The following is a 20,230-nucleotide window of genomic DNA, read 5'->3' on the forward strand; positions in this document are numbered from 1 at the left end:
GGATATTTTTACAGTTGCAGTAAGCTCTTTGCTCTTATATTTGTAAGTGTGTTACTTCAAAGTTTGGGTCATTTAGCTTCCTATTATTTTGGTTGCCGCTCACTTAGACCTGAGAAAAATGGGAGACGTTGAGGAAGATTTCTAGTGGAAGCAGAAAAATAAAATGTACTAACTGGGTGGTGATCTTCCTCACATGACTAAAAGAAAAAAAAACAACCACCACAACTGTTTTGCTTTTGGCAGTGCTTGCTACTAAACACCCTGTCATAGTGTGTGAGGTGAGTCACGACCTGTTTATTTATAGCCTTGGCCAATCAAAGCCGAACACTCTGAACTTCATTCAAGACCAGCAGGCACTTAGGATGTCTTGTAAACATTTGCTCTCTGAGCAAGGAGCGCTCTTCTTGGCAGCAAACAGGACAGGTGCCTGGGTTGCTGCTTCTAAAACACAAAACAGACTTGAAGATCTTTGCCTGGATTATCTAGATTGGTAGAGAGAGAGAGAGAGGGGAGATAATTCCTTTACATCTGAAATGCCAGACAGTGAGGATCTGGGACAAGATGAAAGGTACTGTACGTTGATTCTGATGGCCTTCTCGTGCAGCGCAGTACGGACTGGGGCTTTGTGTAATTACTCTGTGTGCTCCTGAGGTCTCAGCCTAACATCAGTTTGCTCTGTGTTATAACAGATCATCTAAGTCTTGAGGGGTTCACCTCTAATGCTAACCTAAGGCTTCTTAAGACAAGTGTTAGATCTTACTGTTTGCATAAAGTTTAAATTGTACGGCTCTTTGGCATTTCTTTAACTGAAACTGAAGGGAAGAAAATACTGGGTGGTTTCTACCTAGTCACTTCTCCCATCTGTGGGACAACTTACAAGCCCCAAAATGTCAGAGACAAATAGTTTAGTCGGAGCTACATTACTGACAGAACCATAACTCATTACTATGAGATAGGGCACTGTGTCCCTTTGAGGTATGCCTGTCTTTCTGAAGTTTAACTTCTATCTTAATTTGCTTGTAAAACCAACAGTCAGGACAAGAAGAAAGTAGTTGGATCTAAAACTTAATAACAATTTAACAAACACTATTTTCTCAAATATGATCCAGCACATTCCTATGAAATAAATGCAGTAATTAAATTAGCTAAATATACAGATTTTAAAATAGATATCTTAAAAATAGATGTTATTTATGTTAGGCTATGACAGAGTTTATAATTTAGGTTTCTTAAAGTTCATGTGGTCTTTCCATAGTTGCGATTTTTACTGTCTTGGTGCTAATCAGAATGTTTGCTCTAAAATGGTGTTGAAGGAATATTTGATCTTGCAAAAAAAAAAAGTCAGGTATGTGGAAATAGACTTTTTTTTTTTTTTGTAAGTTCATTAACAAAATGCCAGAATATAGAAGCAAATTTAAGAAATTACAAGAATCGGAAGTGAGCATTTCATTATGGCTTGGGATTTGATTTCTTCTAGTTATATTTAAATTTGAATATTTACGTGGATGTTTTTCCAATATGTATGTCAATGTGTTGTTGTAAGACAGACAAAATACAGATGATGTTTCAGGTTGTTTGTTGTAGATCAGTGTATTCAGGCATGGTCACCTAATTGGATGAGTGTGGGTGAGTGGATCCCCAGTAGCATAATTGGGTCTCTGCAAGGGTGGGGTCACCTACGCATTTCCGTTTGCAGGGATCTAAGTTGTGTCCTATATGTGACATAGATTAAAAGTAATTGTAGTAGGTAGCATTTTTTTTCTTTTCTTTTAAGAAAATGTTGACTCATTACTGATAGCCACCGAAGTGTTAATTGCTATTCATTAAAAATGTTTAGCTGCATCTCCAGTTCATTACATTGTGTATTTTTCAATACAGGAAAGCACCAATATGCATGACACGTTAAAAAAACGAGGTTTCAGATCATAATCACTTTTTTTTTTCTTTTGAATCCATTTTATAAAGGATATGCATCATCTCCTTCCTTGAAAATGTGTTGTTTGTTTGTTTGGGTTTTTTTTAAGTCAAGATGGGATAAAATCTTAGGAGCTGAGAAGAAAAATAATTTTGAAAAAAAATTATTTCAAAGTTCAGATTTGGAAAAAAAAGCAGTAGTATTTACCAATATGTAAAACAATGCAACTGGTCTGCAAAACATCCAAGCTTTGTAATATCTAACTTCCTTTGTTCACAATTGTTTTTCTATAAAGGCTTGTAGCAAGCTTTGGCAGTTAAACAGAAGTAATACTAGGCATAAACATCTAAAATTATTTTTTTTTTTATGAATCAAAGTTGTTTGTTTTTAAACAAAAGCAATGAATGTTTCTAAAGTAGTGAGCTGAAAAAGCGTGATAATAGGGCCTGCTCTCCCCATTTATCATTTCTGAAACTACCATTAAATTAATTGGCTCTGATTCTAGTCTCTCATCATTTTGTCTTTGCTATTGAGCAAAAAGGTTTGAAAACACAGTTTAATCAAAAGGTTCCATTTTTTTCTGGAATTAACTTGCCATTTTGTCTTGGTGGTAACAAATAGGATATAACTGGAGAACATTCCTACAGAAGTGCTAATGAGATTTGGTGGAGGTCAGAATATTTTGGTCCAAGTTAAACAGGAGGGAATAGAAGCAGGAGCTATGGGAACTATACTGGAGCAATATGGGAACTGTACTGGAGCAATTAATTTTAGAATCGCAAAAGAAGAGACAGTAATGTAAATGCACACATAATGGGGGGATTTTGAGGGCACACTGAATCAAAGCTACCACTCTATATATTTAAACAAGGAGGGCAATGGTATTTTTGTAGAAGCTGTAGAAGGAGCTTTGTTCGCTGATTGGTTTCAGTGCACTGCACTCCTTGTAGCTCCTTCTCGGATGCAAACAAATTCTTAGATCCTCTCCCCTTTTGAGTTCGTGTCCTACTTCAGAAAATATGTAGTATTACATCATAAGTGTATTTCATGATCATTATAACATCATAGTTAAAGATGTGGCATTGGTCAATAGTCTGTTAGTCATACTGTGAATTTAAATGTATAATAAGCAAAGGAACATATGCACAAACACTTCTAAGTAAAGCTACTAAAAAAGTTAAGAGTTGTGAAGATTAGGTTCCCACTCATGTCTTCTGTTTTGTTTTGTCATATGATCCTGGGTGGTAGCAAGAACAGCAAGGAAAGATGTGGTCAAAGGTAAAGGATTGAAAACAGTTTAGCACAAGCACAATGTTTCCTCCTAGTAATTCTTTATCATTAGGTCCCCTATAGCTTTGGTGTAAGATGATATAATTTATATTTAAAAAAAAAAAAGACAACTCATGAGGAATCTAATGATGGTCAAGAGTGTATAAAAGGTACTGTGAATAATCAGTCCTTAAGTGGTGGGAATGCCTGGCTGTAGGTCCTTCAAACAGATACCGACATGTAACTTCCTCTATCAGAACAATGCCTGTATTGTTCTAATTGCCATCACCTGCCTATTATTGAAAAGGATAGTGCACTAAAGCGTTAGCCAGGAACCTTTTATGACTTGAATAAAAATGGGAGAGAAAGCTATGTTATTTTGAACCGGTAGTTTTTTAACTACAGTCTTACAGTTCATGATCTTTCTCAGTATGTGCTTGGACTTAGAAAAATGGAGATCCAGTTTAAAGTCAAATCTGCTTGTTATTTAATTACTTAAAGTATGTTGTTTTGTAATTATATATTTGTTTCTTCTGCTAGTATTAGTTAATAAAGTGGAAAGTTTTTTATTTCCTTTTATGATTGAATTCAATGCACAATTGTAGGCAACGAGTGGTTATCTCATGCCAGGAACTCTCAGTAATGCAGTAATGCATCAAAGTAAATGATTCCCTGCCTCATACCAGATACATTAAGACCCACTGAAAAGAGTCAGAATGAAGTTCTGCACAGAAAAAGTTAAAGATGCCTTGTAATATTACACAAAAAAGTCATTTTCATGGTTTTGTGGGTTAAAAGTATTGTGTGGCTCTTGAAAATCCAATTTTCCTTTGTTGTGCAGCTGCTCTGCAACTCAGGGAATGCTCAGCTCATCTTTCCTAGCTGTTTGACTTTGAGAGGCCTTGAACTAGGAGTATCCCAGCTGAAGAATGTGGAGGCTGAAGGAGGAAAATGAATTGAGTTTGTGAGAAAGGGTTAAAAGAGTTGTCTTTGCAGGTGAAAAATAAATGTGAAGGAATTGCTTCCTACAGCTGGGCAGAGCTGTTTAAAGTTCTGCAAACTTTATGCTTCTGTTGGTAGAGAGAAGACTTCCTTACTTTTCTGAACAAAAATAGAGCAATAAAAATGTCTCTCTTGCATCATAAGTTTCTATTATAAATGGGAAGCTGACCTGGAAGATCCCAGCCCTTATACTGTCTTGGTAGCAAGACAATGGCATGGACTAATAGCGTAGTCTTTGCTAAACAGAAAGCAAATCTGTAATAGTATTTGTGTCACTGGCACGCCCAATTTTCATGCAAATAGATGTTTAAGAAATCTGCATGTATTGACTAAGTCATGACTTCGAACTAATAGCACTTGACTATCAGATCACATTTCACATTTTGAATGACCTCACACTGGAGTAGCTGGTGTTCTACCCGGGAGAGCTGGACAAGAGTAGTACAGGTCAAAAGAAGGGTTTCCCGTGACACCTGACCTATCGGTTTGCTTAGAAGAGGAGCTGGACAATGAAATGCCCCCAATTTAGTGGGAGTGTATTTTGTTTATTTTAGCAGGATTTTCAGCAAAAAGCAACAAAGTTTAGGACAATCTGCTGTGTTGAGGGACTTTTGCACTGGAATCACCTTCAAAAAAGTTGGAGTTAGCCAGTTTGTATCTGATCAGTTACTGAAAAACAATACAGCTCCTTATAAGAATTCATAAGATGATTGATGTTATACTTGAATTAAAGAAATTAACACATCTCTTGCAAAATAAAATCCTGGTAGTAATGGGTCTTATTTATTTATTTATTTATTTAAGCAACCTGTAGGACAAGATGAGTTCCCCTACCCGTTGGCTGAACACTTAAGTGTATTCTTATAACAATAGGATTGCTTTCATTTTCAGAAAAGTTTGTTCTTGACTAGTAATATAAGAAAAAATAGCCTTTTTTTTATGGGATTGATACCGTTTAGCAGCACAGCAGTGGTAAAATATTCCCATGTCAGTTGAAGAGAAGAAAATACCATTATGACTTTAGTTTAACACACTGTGCAAGAAGCATATAGAATCAGGGATGAAAGGTTGCTTCTATTATGTTTTGTTGAAAGTCATATGGCCTGACAAGTCTGCTGTGCAGTCCATTGAGAAAAAACACATCCAGCCTCATCAAACGCTGATAACTTAAACATATGACTTGTACAGGAATATTACTGAAAAAATATTCTTGGTTAAGAAATAAAACGGGGCATGGATGTAACTGCAAGCTGTGAAATAAGATCTTTTTTCAAGCTTTTTATTGCATACCTTCCCTTGAAAAAAACACAGTAATGGCAAGTTGGACTGACTCGTTGTTAATAAAAAGCACCAAATCGAAGTGTCACATGAAGACAGATGTGGTCAGAAAGAAAACACTTTAAAAGCCTGAGAAGCAATGTTGCAAGGTGTTAACAGAATTCATTTAGTTCTTAGAAATTATGTATTTGAACTACAGGAGACGTGATAATTAAAGGAGATTTTTGGACTTGGAATTGTTGTTAGTTACTCTTTAAGGTTGATAACTACATTCTCCAGCTTCAATTTAAAAACAAAATCTAACTTAGGGATTCCGAGTGTGCCCAAGCCATAACACTGAAGGGATGTCAAATGTGATCAATTAAAGGATGTTTGCCATAGTTTACCACTGTGCCACAGTTTGCCATGTTGATGAAAGCCTAAACCTGTGCAGCGCATATAGATTAGCAATGGGAATTAAAGGGCATATGGGTGTCTACAAGCTGGAGAGGTTTCTGTTAGAAAAAGCTTTGTAAAGTTTGTAGCAACGAGGTTGTAGATGAAGATTCTCCCTAAAGTTTGAGAACAGAGTGTATTTGTGGATGCTTCCTTTGTTCCTGTTCTTTCAGTGATACAGCATCCTTTCATGGAACTCTGAAGCAAGCAGGATTTTATATGGTGCCCCAGTGAATCATTTCAGTTGCAAGTCTTGTTGACTTGGTCATAGCCACATGACACAAATATAATTATTTTAGTATACTTAACTATTGCATAGGATCCAAAAGTGGCACAGGATAAAGCACAATTCTACATAATCACCTTTTAAATTAGCCACATAGGTCATTAAGATGCTATGCTCTGAGTTCAGCAGTGCTTGCTATTATTTCTTTCCACGTAGTGCACATAACATATACAAATCTGTTACCTTGGGTTACATGTGGTCACCTGAAATTTAAATGTAAAAAAAAAAAAAAACATTTTAAATGTTTTTCACAAACTTTTTAAATATCAGTAGTATTTTATATCCATTATCTCTGTACCAGAATAATTTAAAAGACAAATTTTTAAATATATCTTCGGCATAGGTCTTAAGGTATAAAATGTTTGTTTCAAAGAAGGGTAACTGCATCATTATAATCACTCCCTTCTGCACTATGGTGATGCCTTTCCTCACAGGAGAGACCTCTGAAAGCTCTGAAAAGGTAATCCTGTTTGATTGGGTTTTGCTAACAGTTTATACACTTGATTTCATTTGGTTGTATTTAACTCCTGGTTGCCTGTGAGGTTTGTCCTTAGATACCCACATCCCTTACAGCTGCATCATTCTATAAGCTCTAGATATTACTTTTAAAAAAGACTACACAGTAGCCACATTACATATATTTTGATTTACATATCTTTGGGAATGTAACTTTCAGCTTTTCTACCTTGACTAATGCGTTTTAAGTTACCCTTAAAATTACAGAGTCTGCACAGGTTTCAAGCGTGTGTGGTTACAGTTGGGAAATCAAGAAGGTTTAGAAGCTCTATAATTACTAACTCTTTGTTTATGTAGGTGCAGTCCTTCAGATCCACCACATCATAGTGTACTTTGTCACTGCTGCAGTTCTGAGTAGCGTATCTACGTGAAGATACATACAAAACTGTGTACACATAATTCAAAAAATCCAGCACATCACGAAGAGATCTTTAAACCAGTAACATGATAGCTACTGACCTTTCCGAGAGAAATGTGACGGGGCTTTACTTGAACAGATGTCTAGATACAAAATGAGAGCATGACACCATCAGTCATTTTTAGAGAATGTAATGCCACTGACTCTTCTGGCCAGAGTTTGTGACTGTGATGGGTTGAAGCATCTGGGGCAGGAGGGTGTTTGTTGGTTGTTTTTTTTTTTTTTTTCCTTTTTTTTTTGCAGCTACTAGGTTGCAGTTTATGCATTTGCTCAGTTTTAGAAATGATGCAGCAGGTAGTCAGGAGGAAATGAGTAATTAGTTTTCTCTCTGAACACCTTCAATCTTATTGACGGTAGTTTTAGAATAAAAGTGTAGTAGTACTTTGTATATAAAACTCAGGATAAGTGATGGGAGCATAAAATATATTCTTTCTAAATCATGCACAAAAACCTTTGAAGGTGTTCAGAGAGAGCTGGCTGCTTGTATCATCAAAGGAACACCTTGACAGGAGTCCCAAAAGCTGTTTTGTCAGGAAGTATAGGGTTCATATTTAAGTCATCTATTAAGGTACTATAAGTAACTCCACTTACATTATGCTGAAGTAGTTTTTTATGTTCTTGGTTGACTGATGTCATGTACTCCACGTTCATCATCTGTATTGCTTCACGTGTCTTCTTTTTTTCCGTGTCTTTAAATGTCATCATTGAACAGTGAATTTGTGTGGATTATGCAGAGTGTACCCTCAGCAAGTTTGCTGATGACACAAAACTGGGAGGGGTGGCTGACACACCAGAAGGCTGTGCTGCCGCTCAGCGAGACCTGGACAGGCTGGAGAGGTGGGCAGAGGAACCTAATGAAGTTCAACAAGAGCAAGTGTAGGGTCCTGCACTTGGGGAGGAATAACCCCATGCACCAGTACAGGTTAGGGGTCAACCTGCGGGAAAGCAGCTCTGTGGAGAGGGACCTGGGAGTCCTGGTGGACAAGAAGTTGACCATGAGCCAGCAATGTGCCCTGGTGGCCAAGAAGGCCAATGGTATCCTGGGGTACATTAAAAAGAGTGTGGCCAGCAGGTTAAGAGAAAGGTCATCCTCCCTCTCTACTCGGCACTGGTGAGGCCACATCTGGAGTACTGTGTCCAGTTGTGGGCTCCCCGGTTCAAGAAAGACAAGGAACTACTGGAGAGAGTCCAGCAGAGGGTTACAAAGAGGATCAGGGGAATGGAGTATCTTTTTTATAAGGAAAGGCTGAGAGACCTGTGTCTGTTTAGCTTGGAGAAGAGAAGACTGAGAGAGAGTGTCATCAATGCTTGTAAATATTTGAAGGGTGGGTATTTAGAGGATGGGGCCAGACTCTTTTCAGTGGTGCCCAGCAATAGGACAAGGGGCAATGGGCACAAACCAGAACACAGGAAATTCCATCTGAACATGAGGAAAAACTCCTTTACTTTGAGGGTGAGAGAGCACTGGAACAGGCTGCCCAGAGAGGTTGTGGAGTCTCCCTCTCTGGAGATATTCAAAACTTGCCTGGATGCATTCCTGTCCAACCTGCTGTAGGTGACCCTGCTTTGGCAGAGGTGTGGACTAGATGATCTCCAGAGGTCCCTTCCAACCCCTGCCATTCTGTGATCCTCTGTCTGTCAGCTTTTGATCTAATGCAAGTTTAATGTTTATCTCTGTTTCTACAAGGGCATAACATAACCTCTCTATCTTTGCATACATAGAAATACACGTACTCCTTTCACCAGGGTCTCTGTTCCAGCCCCCTGGTTCCAACCCTCTGGTCTCTGGGTAATACTGCTGCTCAAGTGGGATCTGGGCAAAAGGGACAGGAGGGACAATCTTACGAGGGCTGGCATTTGTTGGGAGGTGTGAACAAGAAGCGGCAGCATGTGGATCTGATTGTCACACTGAAGATCAGCAGGCTGACTTTCTTACACATCTGTTTGCCTAAGATCAGAATAAGGCTTTAGAATAGTCCCTGGTGTTCCTTGTAAAATAGAAGTGTGGCTATAGTAGAACTGTCTCACGTTTTCTTGTGGCCTACAAGAAGCTGCCAAGTATTCTTTTGTGGAGCAAGGTTAATAGTGGGTTTGTAACATTTTGAAGCAAACTTCACCTGCACTATCCACTCTTCTTCCTTGGCTGCTGCTTTGTCAATGTACCACATCTGGACCATGGGACCAAAGCATCTAACAATACATCTTATCTGCACTGCAGCTCATACTTTTCAGCATCTTTTAAACTTGGCAAAAGAGAGCATTATTAATGACCAAGACAAGCAACTCCAGAGAACTTTCCCTGCAGATGTGCTATTTTTCTGCATAATTTGCATGCTTATTTTGAATTGTTATTAGTTATCCCAGTGTGCCTTGTTTTATCCCCTGTTCTTTAATCTATATTGTCTTTATATTGGTGGTTAGCATATATGAAATTAGTTTGCATTATTATTGTAGTTTATGCTTTCATCTTTTCCCCCTCCTGTTTTTGCAATTAACTTAAAGTTAGTAAGCCAACTATCTACAGTTACCCCATCTATTTCAAAGCTCTGTTTTGATAGTAGGCATTAGGCCTATCCATTTTCTCTCTTTGTGCTCCCACAAAGTTCCACTTTGATTGTCAACAATATTAAATGAAGGATAAGAGTAAAGTCTGTAAAACTATTCTGTAGTTCGGAATGCTGTCATAAGAGTAGTTTTCAACACTAGAATAAAGAGGCAACTCTTAAAATACATATTATTAATGCAGCCAAACGGTTTACAAATGTTTCCTTAAGGAGAGTAGCTTATCCATAAGAACGGTAGTCCTCATAAGACAAAACCCTTGTATACTACTTTTCTCAAGCCGCTAATTATCAGAGAGGATGGAAATTGAAATGGCTATTGTGGATGGGAGGCAGACAAAAGGTCTGTGTAACATTGGTAATCCTTCCCCTCATGTTCTTCATGAGTTATTTAATGGATTTACATCCTCTGTCAGAGACAAATGCCTGCATGCAGTGCCATGCATGGCTGGAAAATATGTTGTATTTTCTCTGTCTGTCGAAAGTCACCTAGTCTGAGACAAGAGATTTTCATCCTGTGAATTTCAGGTACACTGTTTTAAACTGTTTATGTTTTTCTCTCAAAAGGGCTGGGGGGAGGGCAACCCTCACCCTCAATTTTTTGTAATGTAAGAGGAAATTGCACTACTGCAATACCGTAAATACTATACTATAATAAATCCAGGAATAGAGCAAGGATTCAGGTTTTGAACTTTAATCAGTTTTACACTATGGCTGAAGTACTGATTTTTCTTTAAGTCAAGTTCTGTGCTTCACTATGCATACAATAGTTTGAATATGAATCTCCCATGCATGCTATTTATGGTCTGTATGAAATGGCTCCCAAACCTTGCTCTAATACCGACATTGCTGTGACACCATCTTGTGGTGAAGTTGCTGTACAGTAGTCCATGTGTGTTTCACTAGACATTTTTGACCAAAATTATTCCTGACTTTTTTACAAAAAATGAAGCCGCTCAAACTATGTATATGAAAGTAGGAGAAGGTGGTTAACCTCCATTATGTTAGGAAAGCTGCTTCCAAGTAATCAATAGGTCTGCAGTGCAGCAGAAAAGAAGGTATGTAACATTCCCATGTAGAATAAAAATGGATATCATGTATGCGGGAGAAGATGATTTATTCCTGGCTTAGATATAAGTATGTAAAAATTCACAAATTTACATTTGGGCAGCACTTTGACCAAAGTGTACAATTCAACATAAGCCCAAAATCCTCTTATCCTCTGTGTTTAGGAGAAATGAGAGCAGGAATTTATAATTGTAAGAAAAAGTGGCTTTAGCCACTGTATTTAGCCACTGCCATTGTATGTCAGATACGTTGTCTGGGGTTTGGCTGAAATGATAAAGATTTTAAGGAGAACTTAAGTATGGTGTTCTTTTTGCTGAGACATTGGATTTGAAATTCAGAGTTTGCTTTCTCTTTTTATCATAGTTTGTAAAATAGAAGTGACATATTTTGGGTTATACAACTGAAAATTTATAAATAGAGGGGTTTTTTTTAGTTGGAAAATGGGCATTTATATATAGTTACCTATCATTTGCCTAGTTTTGTTATTAATCCGCGACCAGAAATATGAGGTAATAATGTAATCCCAAACTTTCATTTGATGTTATAATGTAATAAACAGTGTGGAGTACATTCTTTTTCTTTCTATAATGATTCATCAATCAAAGTTCCTGCCTGGTTTAGGCCACTTGACCCTTTTAATAACCATCCCTTCTTTGCCATGTCAGTGTATCTTGCATACTGCCACGTGAGAATCACTTCCCTTTCAGTGCAGTATCAGCATATAGCACCAGCTCTGCAAAGAGAAACAAGTCAGAAGCTTATCTGTTTAGAAAAAATCCATGTATTTCTTCTAGTCCAGTGCAATTATATGTGTAACTTTCAAGTAAATAATTTCCAGAAGTCAAATCCATTTTCCTTCAACCTTTATCTCCTTGGGCTGCATAAGTAAACCAGTTGCTCTTGCCAGAAAGATCTGCATTGCAGTTCTTGGTGTAGGTGGGGTGTGGTTTCGTGCCCATATAAAAACATTACTGTACCCTGTGAAAAAGTAAAAGTAACATGAGGAAGCAAATTTTTTTAAAGCACTTTAAAAAAAAACGACTTCTGTTTTGTGGGTTCCTGAAAGTTTGTGAACTAATTCTAAGGAAACTGCAAAATATTTATGAGGAAAAATAAGCCTATTTTTGTAGAGTTAAATTTGCTATATAGGGACCCACATCCATTTTGAAAAATGTTAGGTGTTAAGCAAATTAAAAAGCAGTACTCTAATTTTAAATATGCACCATTTTGTCTGTCACTTACGGGAACAACACTCCAGAGTACCACCTGGGTCAGGAGGCTCAATAACCTGTGGACATCAGGGGTGTTGTACCTGTGCGTTGATATTGCCAGTGGCTCACAAAAATACAAATGTATCTTCAAAACTTGAAAATCTTCGTGGCTTTCCTTGTATCAGGAAATGAGATACATTAACTAGTTCGTATCCTAAAACATAATGGTTCCTTATTAGTGAGAATGAACATTAAATCATAGCTAATAAAATAGGGTACAGCAAAGGTAGGCTATGCATGTGTCCTCAGTAGAGAAGATGGACAAAAGCAACCTACTAACCAGCTTTCAACTGAGAAAAGTTTGAGTGCTCATGATGGCTTTTAACTTTTACAATGTGTGCCAGTAAAAATGACTAAGCAATCTGTGGTTGAACAAGGATAATATTAATGTGGAAATTTTTAATCACTGCAGGTATTTTTACAAGTGATGATAATTATTTTTTTTAGTCTTATGTTCACTACAAAAAAATTGAAATTTTGTATCCTGTTATTCCTAATATTAAAGCAAATATTTAAACGTTACTTTTGAACACTAAGTTCATATAGGGTAAAGTTTAAACAGCAAAAATCTTATCAGTCACTTACTGATGTTTGCTAAAATTTAAGTTGTCCCAGGGAACTATCAGAGGGCATTTGCATTCTGAATAACAAGAAGAACTGTTAACAGGGCCTTCTGGTGTTTTAGTAGCTAAATAGAAGAGTAATTATTTGGAAATATGAGTTGGCAGTTTCATCTGACACTCTATGCGTATGTCCTTATTGCTGTACACCAACCCTTTGACATTCATTTTTTTCATAATGTAGTTTTTGATTTATCATGTAATTTGAGCCACCTACGACAAAATGTTACTATTAATGCAGTGATGCATTGGACATTTAATGGATTATATATGTGAGTCATTTGACTGCAGGATTGTTTATGGCTTACTTGCATTCACTGTGATCAAAAGTGTGTGTACTGAGCATTGAATTATGTGAAAGATAACTTCATAAAACTGGTGCAGAATTTACTTCATATTCTGAATATTTGCATTGTGGTACATCCATCCTTTGTACCAGTTTGATTTGACATTGACTAGCCTGTGTATGTTTTTCCTTTCATTTGTTGTTTCATAAAACATCTTTGTTGTAGGTGTTTTGTCTACTCTAAAAAGGTACACAATGCGGTCATTTAAACTGGACATTGTCTAAACTGATCAGCCCCAAATTAGATACATAGACTTTTTCATGTTTTCCAGCAAATTCTTCAGTACAGCTTTTTTAAATTTTATTAAAAGGACTGAACAGTCATAAGCTAAGCTTTAGAAACAGTCCTTTAAATATAATACAAAAATAAAAATTTAGTAAGGAAATGAATGTAAACATAAAGACTTGAAGAGCAGTTTCTTTTTCTAAGTTGGATAACAATCCCTTATGGATCTTCATAGTTTGCAGAACAAGATGAACAAATAGGAAAGAAAAAGCACAAGGATTATATGCATAAAATTAAGTGTATTAATATGTGTGGCCATCCTGTGGCAATAAAAAGTACTGTGTTATATTTTTTAAGAAAAAGTAATATTAAGAAACAAGTTTGGGGTTGCTTAATTTAGATGACAACTATGCCTTGAACGCAGTGTTTTCATATAGCCAGAAAGAATAAGCAGTAATCTCTTCTGTAATTGCTCGTAGGGACTGAAAATTGCTACTGCTGAGCAGAATTTTTTTGATTAAAAAAGAACAAATTAGCCGAATATAAATATGTGGAAAGAAGCACGGGTTTCTGTAGCGTAGTAGCAGCCACTGGATCACTGTAGGCTACAGCTTTACAACAGCATGTTTTCAACCCGCTTCAACTTTCATATGAGCTATAACCAAAGTTGCTGGGTATTTTTGTTTGTTTTACTCAGCTGGAAAGTCATCAATTCCAGGCAAGACTACAGACCCAGAATAAATCAGTGCATTTCAGAAACACTGATGAATTTATTTGTATTTCTTCAAGAAATGTCCCACTTCAAGGAACAAAACCCTGGCAAGGTAAGCACTCCCAAGTAAGATGAACAGTTCGATATTGTTTAATACAAAGGTGAGAGAGATTTTTAAAAAACAAACAAGCAAGAAAAAAAAAAAGGAAAATAAAATACATTTTATGATACATTCAGTCATGAGTTTCTGTTAACTTTTTCCTGTGCAGAACACAGGTAGGTCATCAGTGAGCAAAGCTGCTCACAGTGAAGTTTATAGCAGGACAGTCCCTCCCCTTACTGCTCCTGGAACTTCACCAGTCATTCCGTGGAAAGGAAATTTAAAACATCACAATTTAATAAAAATCTGAAAAAGCAGGAATAGTACACAGTTCGTAAACATACACTTTTTTTCCCAAGTAATTGTAGTTTTCAAAGGTAGCAGCACAAGTATTATATGATAGAAGACGATCCTTCATATTTTATTGTGATAATTTTTCTTCTATACAGATTTAGTTGTTTGGGTTTTTTTTTTTTTACTGGAAAGACTGAGCTGGAGAACCCAGTTCATGAAGAGGCAAGCAAGAATAATGTTTCTTCTTACCTAATAGGAAGAAGATGATTATGTAGTTCTAGACAAAAGTGAAGCAGATTTCTTTTCCAAATAAAAATATAACTAATGTAGAAGTATGTCATGGTAGTAGTAGATTTCATTTTTATATATGTGTTGCTAAATATAAAAATTGAAAAGGAGATTAGGAGGTTTTTCCCCCTCTTTTGATGTCAGTTAACTGACACAAAATCTTTCATGAATCTTCAGAATTAGTAATTTGGAAGTAGGTAGCACCACAGTCATATATTAGGAGTTTAGACTGAAAATACAGATAACCAACAGGATGAAATACATTTCAAAGATGAATAAATAGTACAAAAGGAAGTTATATTTAGGATAATAAAGTTATATTTAAAAGAAGTAGATGTATATTGAGGTAAGGTAATGCAGTATCAGTATACACAATCCCATAATTTTGTCATATAGCAACATGACAGTAACTGTACACTAAGATATATCTAATACTAATTTAGAAAAGCTAATCTTGACAGCATGTTTTCTTTTCTTTTTCCTGACCTCATTCTCTAAGCCATGTCATCAATGCTTATAAATATCTGAAGGATGGGGCCAGACTCTTTTCAGTGATGCCCAGCCATAAGACAAGGGGCAACGGGTACAAACTGGAGCACAGGAAATTCCGTCCCAACATGAGGAAAAACTCCTTTACTTTGAGGGCGACAGAGCACTGGCACAGGTTGCCCAGAGATGTTGTGGAGTCTCCTCTGCAGATATTCAAAACCTGCCTGGATGCATTCCTGTCCAACCTGCTCTGGGTGAACCTGCTCTGGCAGGGGGGGTGGAGTAGATGATCTTCAAAGGTCCCTTCCAACCCCTGCCATTCTGTGATTATTTTACTGCGATAACTACAAGCACATTAGGCACTGATGCTGCGTGCAAAATTTTTTTGAATTAACCATTTTATTGCAATTTAACTCCAAAAGCAAATGGATTCCTTCTGTAAACTTTCAACAGATCAATTCTGCACTCAGCATTGTGCAGTTGTGAAAGAAGCATTATGTGCCTCAGTCGTAGCAGAGGCTGAATCTCAAGTTTTATACTGAATATTCAGCTCAGTATTGTCATTACAGGGATGCTAGAGTAGCCAACAAGCAGCAGGAGAATGCTTGCCAGCATATGAGAGAAAACAGCTTCACGAAGCAACACGACAGGGGAGAGAACTGTACTTATCAGAAGGATTTTTTGCTTTTGTAAGCGTGCAGCAAATATGCATTGTAATATTTCAGTTAGTGATTTGGATTTTTTCCTGCATATCAACTGTTTAGCCTTTTTTTGTGTAATGAAGGTGAAGTAATTTCTAGCTAGTAGTGTCAGCAATTACCATAAGCTTGTTAAAACTTTACAGTGAATGAAGAAAAATAGCACATTTTTAGAATAGAAGAGAGGGTGTATCCTAATTAGCCAAAATGAACTGTTTGATGCTTATTTGCACTAGATGTGTTAAAGTATTTCCTGATTTAAAAAAAAAAAAAGCTTCCATTTTCTACTGCATTCTAGATTTCATTTAGCATGCAACATTTTTCTTTTGCAAAACGATCTAAATATTTAAACAGTGGAAATGCTAATGGCCAATTTTAATGTTTTTGCCAGTTTTGCCTACTAGTCTGCAGTGTATGTACATTTTTCACTGTCTTGGGAAGTTACATTCCTGGAGTTGTCCTCTCCTATGTCCTGTGTAAGTATAGTCTCTTTTTCAATCATGATTTACGTATGTGGTTTGTTCATTATTTGGTCTCTGTATAGGGAGTACTTGTTTATTTATTTATTCATACACACACGCATGTATGTATACACGTATATATGTAGGTTCTGACGAGTGCCTTTTGTCATATGGAAGTCAGCTTACAAGTTTTTTTCAACTTGTTGATTCTAGCACAATGTTGCATAGTCATGTTTCTCAGGTGGAGATATCAAAATCGGTCTAGATCTAGATAATGATAAATGTTATGGTGATCATCAGTTGTGCCTTACTGGAAGTAAAAAAGGTGTCAGTTGATATGAATACAATGGTATTTTCTGCAACAACTAAGAACGGTTCCTAGAAACTGGATTTGAGATTAACAGTTTGACATGGGCATTTCACAGTGCTTTTTTATGTAAAACTAATTGCATTATGTAAAATTGGTAGTTATCTTACGCAAATGAATTGTTTAATCTTTAAACTTCTTATAAAGCAGTATTTCAATAAAATTTCTCTCTGTGTCTTCATTTTTATCACAGTATTGTGTGCCTTTTTATGTCCCTTCCTTAAGTGCAATGAATTTGGACAGAAACTGTGCAACAAAGTTAAGACTGTTCTGATGAAACTAGATTTTGGAATAGTGGAATATATCAACCAGAAGAAAAAAGAGAGATCTGGTGAGTATTTAAGTGTAGTCCCAAGTAATGTATTTCTGTATGCAGAGAAAATTTTATTCACCTTGCAGACAGTCTGGTTTGTCTTGTGAAGCCAAGTGTAAAGGTATTTCTTGCTGTGAACCGCTGCTTGCTTTATAAGGAGTGATAACATATGTCAGGCATCTGGCTATGGTAAGAAAAATATTATTTCATGGAAGGAAACAAGGCAAGACTGATGGTTCTCTTCATACTTGATTAGATGTACTGCTTGTAGATTTTCAAAAAAAAATATTTGCTGTAAAGTATGCGATGCTTATCTCAGTTTAGATAGGGCAAACTTATCCAGGAGAGAGACTCATTCAAGAACACAAAATGAGTACATAACACAGTTTTCAGTAAGAGACCGAGCTCTGTTCCAGCATCTAAATCCGCCTTGGTTTCACTCCCAACAGCAAGAAGAATTTGTGTTCTTCCCTAAATACTAAATAAGCATTTAAGAATTGCAGTAGGATAGTAGCTACAAATTAATCAAGGGTTTTAGTTAGAAAGGAGAGAAATTGGATTAACATCAAATTTCACCTATCTCACCTGAAAACATTTATAACGTTGGAAACTTAGATTTTAAGTAATAAAGCTATTTCAAGAAAAATATTTATATGAACGATGTTATCTTTAGTTTGCTTTTTGTGTGAACTACAGTTTTGGTTATTAAACCTTTGTAGTGTAGCTACATGACTTGCAGGTAGCCTACCCCTTTTAGTTAGTATTATATCAGTAGATTTCACTTCTGCTTTAAAACAGTCTTGTAACTGCTTTAAAACTTCTTGTAACAGTCCATCATACAATGTGCTGTTCCTAGACACAATGAGAGGAACCATCTGCCTTTTCCCCTATTCTTACATATAATGCAGTAGTTGTTGAAAATAAGGAATAATGCACTGAAAATTTTATTTCCTGTGTTATTCCACCTTGTACTACTTTTAAGTGAAACTGCCAGAGAGATCAGACTATTGTTTCACAAATTTCATAAGCCAGCGCTGGGAAAACGGTTGAGGTTAGATTCATTCTTTCCTGCCTCTCACCCTCCAGTTTAATTTAACGAAGACAAGTTCCTTACCTTTTTTTGCCACTTGGGTTCACCACATGGGTTCACAAACCCTGGTACTGGCACAAGAGAGGAAATAGCAAGTTGCAAAAATAGGCAACCAAGAATAACATGACTGTGGTTTTCAGCTTATATGGGTTTAAAATACTCGTGAGGCTATTCTCAGACAGAGAGAGGAGAGGAGGCAAAATTTGTATCTGCATTCATCTGTTAGGAGCAGCATCTACCAGACTTAAGAGGATGCTTTGTATGCATATTTGCATATAAATATTGCAAATGTGGGGGAATGGGGTGCAAAGAAGGTTTTGTGAATGAAGATTACATGCAATTATTCAGAAAATTGCATGTTCTCATGTAAAATGTGCTAGGATAACTACACTGCCTGTTTTAACAGTATGTTACAACTGTGCGTTGTACCAGTAGTGTAGTTTAAAAGATAGATGTATATTGCCAGGCAACATTATATTATGGTGAGCAACAGAGACTTCTGAAACCAACTAACTAAATGTATAGGAATGTATTTCAGAGCAACAATATCTCTCCTGCTTTGTCTGCTGCAGGATGTATTTTGATAAACATCTAGCCTCTCAATCAGCCTTTTTTCCATTACCTGAGTAGCATATTATGTAAATGATGCGCTGTGTCAACAGGTGAAAGCTTACTGTATAAAGCAAGCTGTGTGACAGGGAATGCACACTGAACCTCAAAGTCTCTTGTCGTAAGTAGGATTAAAAATATTATTTTTTTTTCTTTCAGAAACAGCAAAAACAAAACCCACAGAAGATGACAGTGAATTAGACATATCAGCCCTGTGTCCTAAGGTAACTGATTTTCAGTCAGCCCTATCTTGCTTTTAAGATCTATATAGGTAATGGAGAGTATCTAGGCTACTGTCTCTGTTTTCTGTGGAAGACTTTAACCTACCCTGGAGGTTGTGTTCCTGAGCTAAGCAGTAATGCTTTAAAAGAGATTCATAGTCTCCATCTTTAGGCTTATACTAATTAACTTACTGCATTTTTGACTTGAAGGTAATGGTTTCTTTGGCCTACGACACTAAGAATGTGTTTATTTTGTATTGGCTGTGGAATCATTAAACTAGAGTTTAATAGCAAAGGCAGCTATTTTTATTTGTAACAGTGAAATGGCAGTTAATTTTTATCAAATTAAAATAGAAAAGGGAAATGTTCATAGAAAACCTACATAGTTTGTCAGATACTTTTGTACTCACTTGTCTGATCATTTTCAATGATAGTGTAAATCAGTATATTATCTGTAAGTATCTTTCTAGACATGTATGAGAACATTCGAATATCTCCTTTCTCTCTTAATATTCTAAATAACGGTATGGCCAAAAATTTTCCATTATAATCAGAACACTGGTTGATATAAAAATAATTCCATTTTATAGGAATTCTTATGCAGTGTTTGATCAGTAGTGTATAGACCCTGACTTTGACAGTGATCACTTTGAAGGTGGTTTTGTATTCTAAAAAAAAATAAATTTATACCCCATGGAATAAAAATTTGTAGCTGACATAATTGAATTTTGTTGTGTAAATTCATAAAGTATAATGATATTTTTTTTTATTTAGCTATTTTTTTACTGTTATAGATAATGGGGGTGGATCCAAATTTATACATTTCTTTATGTTTATGTGTATTTTATGTTTGCAGGCTCATTCTGCTTTCATTACAGTAGGGTATTACTTTCAGAATGAATAATTGGAATTTTCTATGCTTCTTTAGTCTAGTACAGCTTTCAGTTGTTACGAAGAGGGATGCTTCAATTCTAAGTATTGTATACTCCTATTATTTTCATACTCCTACAATTAAAGCTTAAACAGGAGACAATTCATATTGCTATGACATGCAAGAGGCTTCTTTTTCTGTATCTAAGCACTGGCTTACTGTAATGTGATTTTTTTGAGTATAAGAATACCATGTATGGGACTTTTTTATGTTTAGGTTAGTCCTGCAGTTGTTGCCAAAGAGCTATCAGTGTCTGACACAGATGTGTCAGAAGTATCTTGGACCGATAACGGGACCTTTAACTTATCCGAGGGGTATTCTCCACAGACAGACACATCTGATGGTATGTAATGGCTTCATCTATTTCATCGATGAATTGCAGTCATGTAAGTTACCTGAAAATGATTAGAGAATTTAAGGACAAAAATTTTGGGGGTAGGTTTGTT

At 36.3% G+C, this 20,230-nt stretch overlaps 1 protein-coding gene across 1 annotated transcript in view; it reads left to right on the forward strand.

The window, feature by feature from the left end:
- Positions 1 to 377: 377 nt before the first annotated feature.
- Positions 378 to 20,230, forward strand: part of FAM134B (family with sequence similarity 134, member B) — a 23,224-nt gene continuing 3,371 nt past the window's right edge. Inside the window, exons 1-6 of the mRNA XM_009883737.1 lie at positions 378 to 568; positions 13,909 to 14,035; positions 16,184 to 16,268; positions 16,814 to 16,951; positions 18,792 to 18,856; positions 20,001 to 20,127. Of these exons, the coding sequence (XP_009882039.1) occupies positions 534 to 568; positions 13,909 to 14,035; positions 16,184 to 16,268; positions 16,814 to 16,951; positions 18,792 to 18,856; positions 20,001 to 20,127 (577 nt within the window). The 5' untranslated portion in view covers positions 378 to 533. The remainder of the gene's footprint in view (positions 569 to 13,908; positions 14,036 to 16,183; positions 16,269 to 16,813; positions 16,952 to 18,791; positions 18,857 to 20,000; positions 20,128 to 20,230) is intronic.

Source organism: Charadrius vociferus, unplaced genomic scaffold (assembly GCF_000708025.1).
Source record: "Charadrius vociferus isolate BGI_N301 unplaced genomic scaffold, ASM70802v2 scaffold103, whole genome shotgun sequence".
Taxonomy (NCBI): domain Eukaryota; kingdom Metazoa; phylum Chordata; class Aves; order Charadriiformes; family Charadriidae; genus Charadrius; species Charadrius vociferus.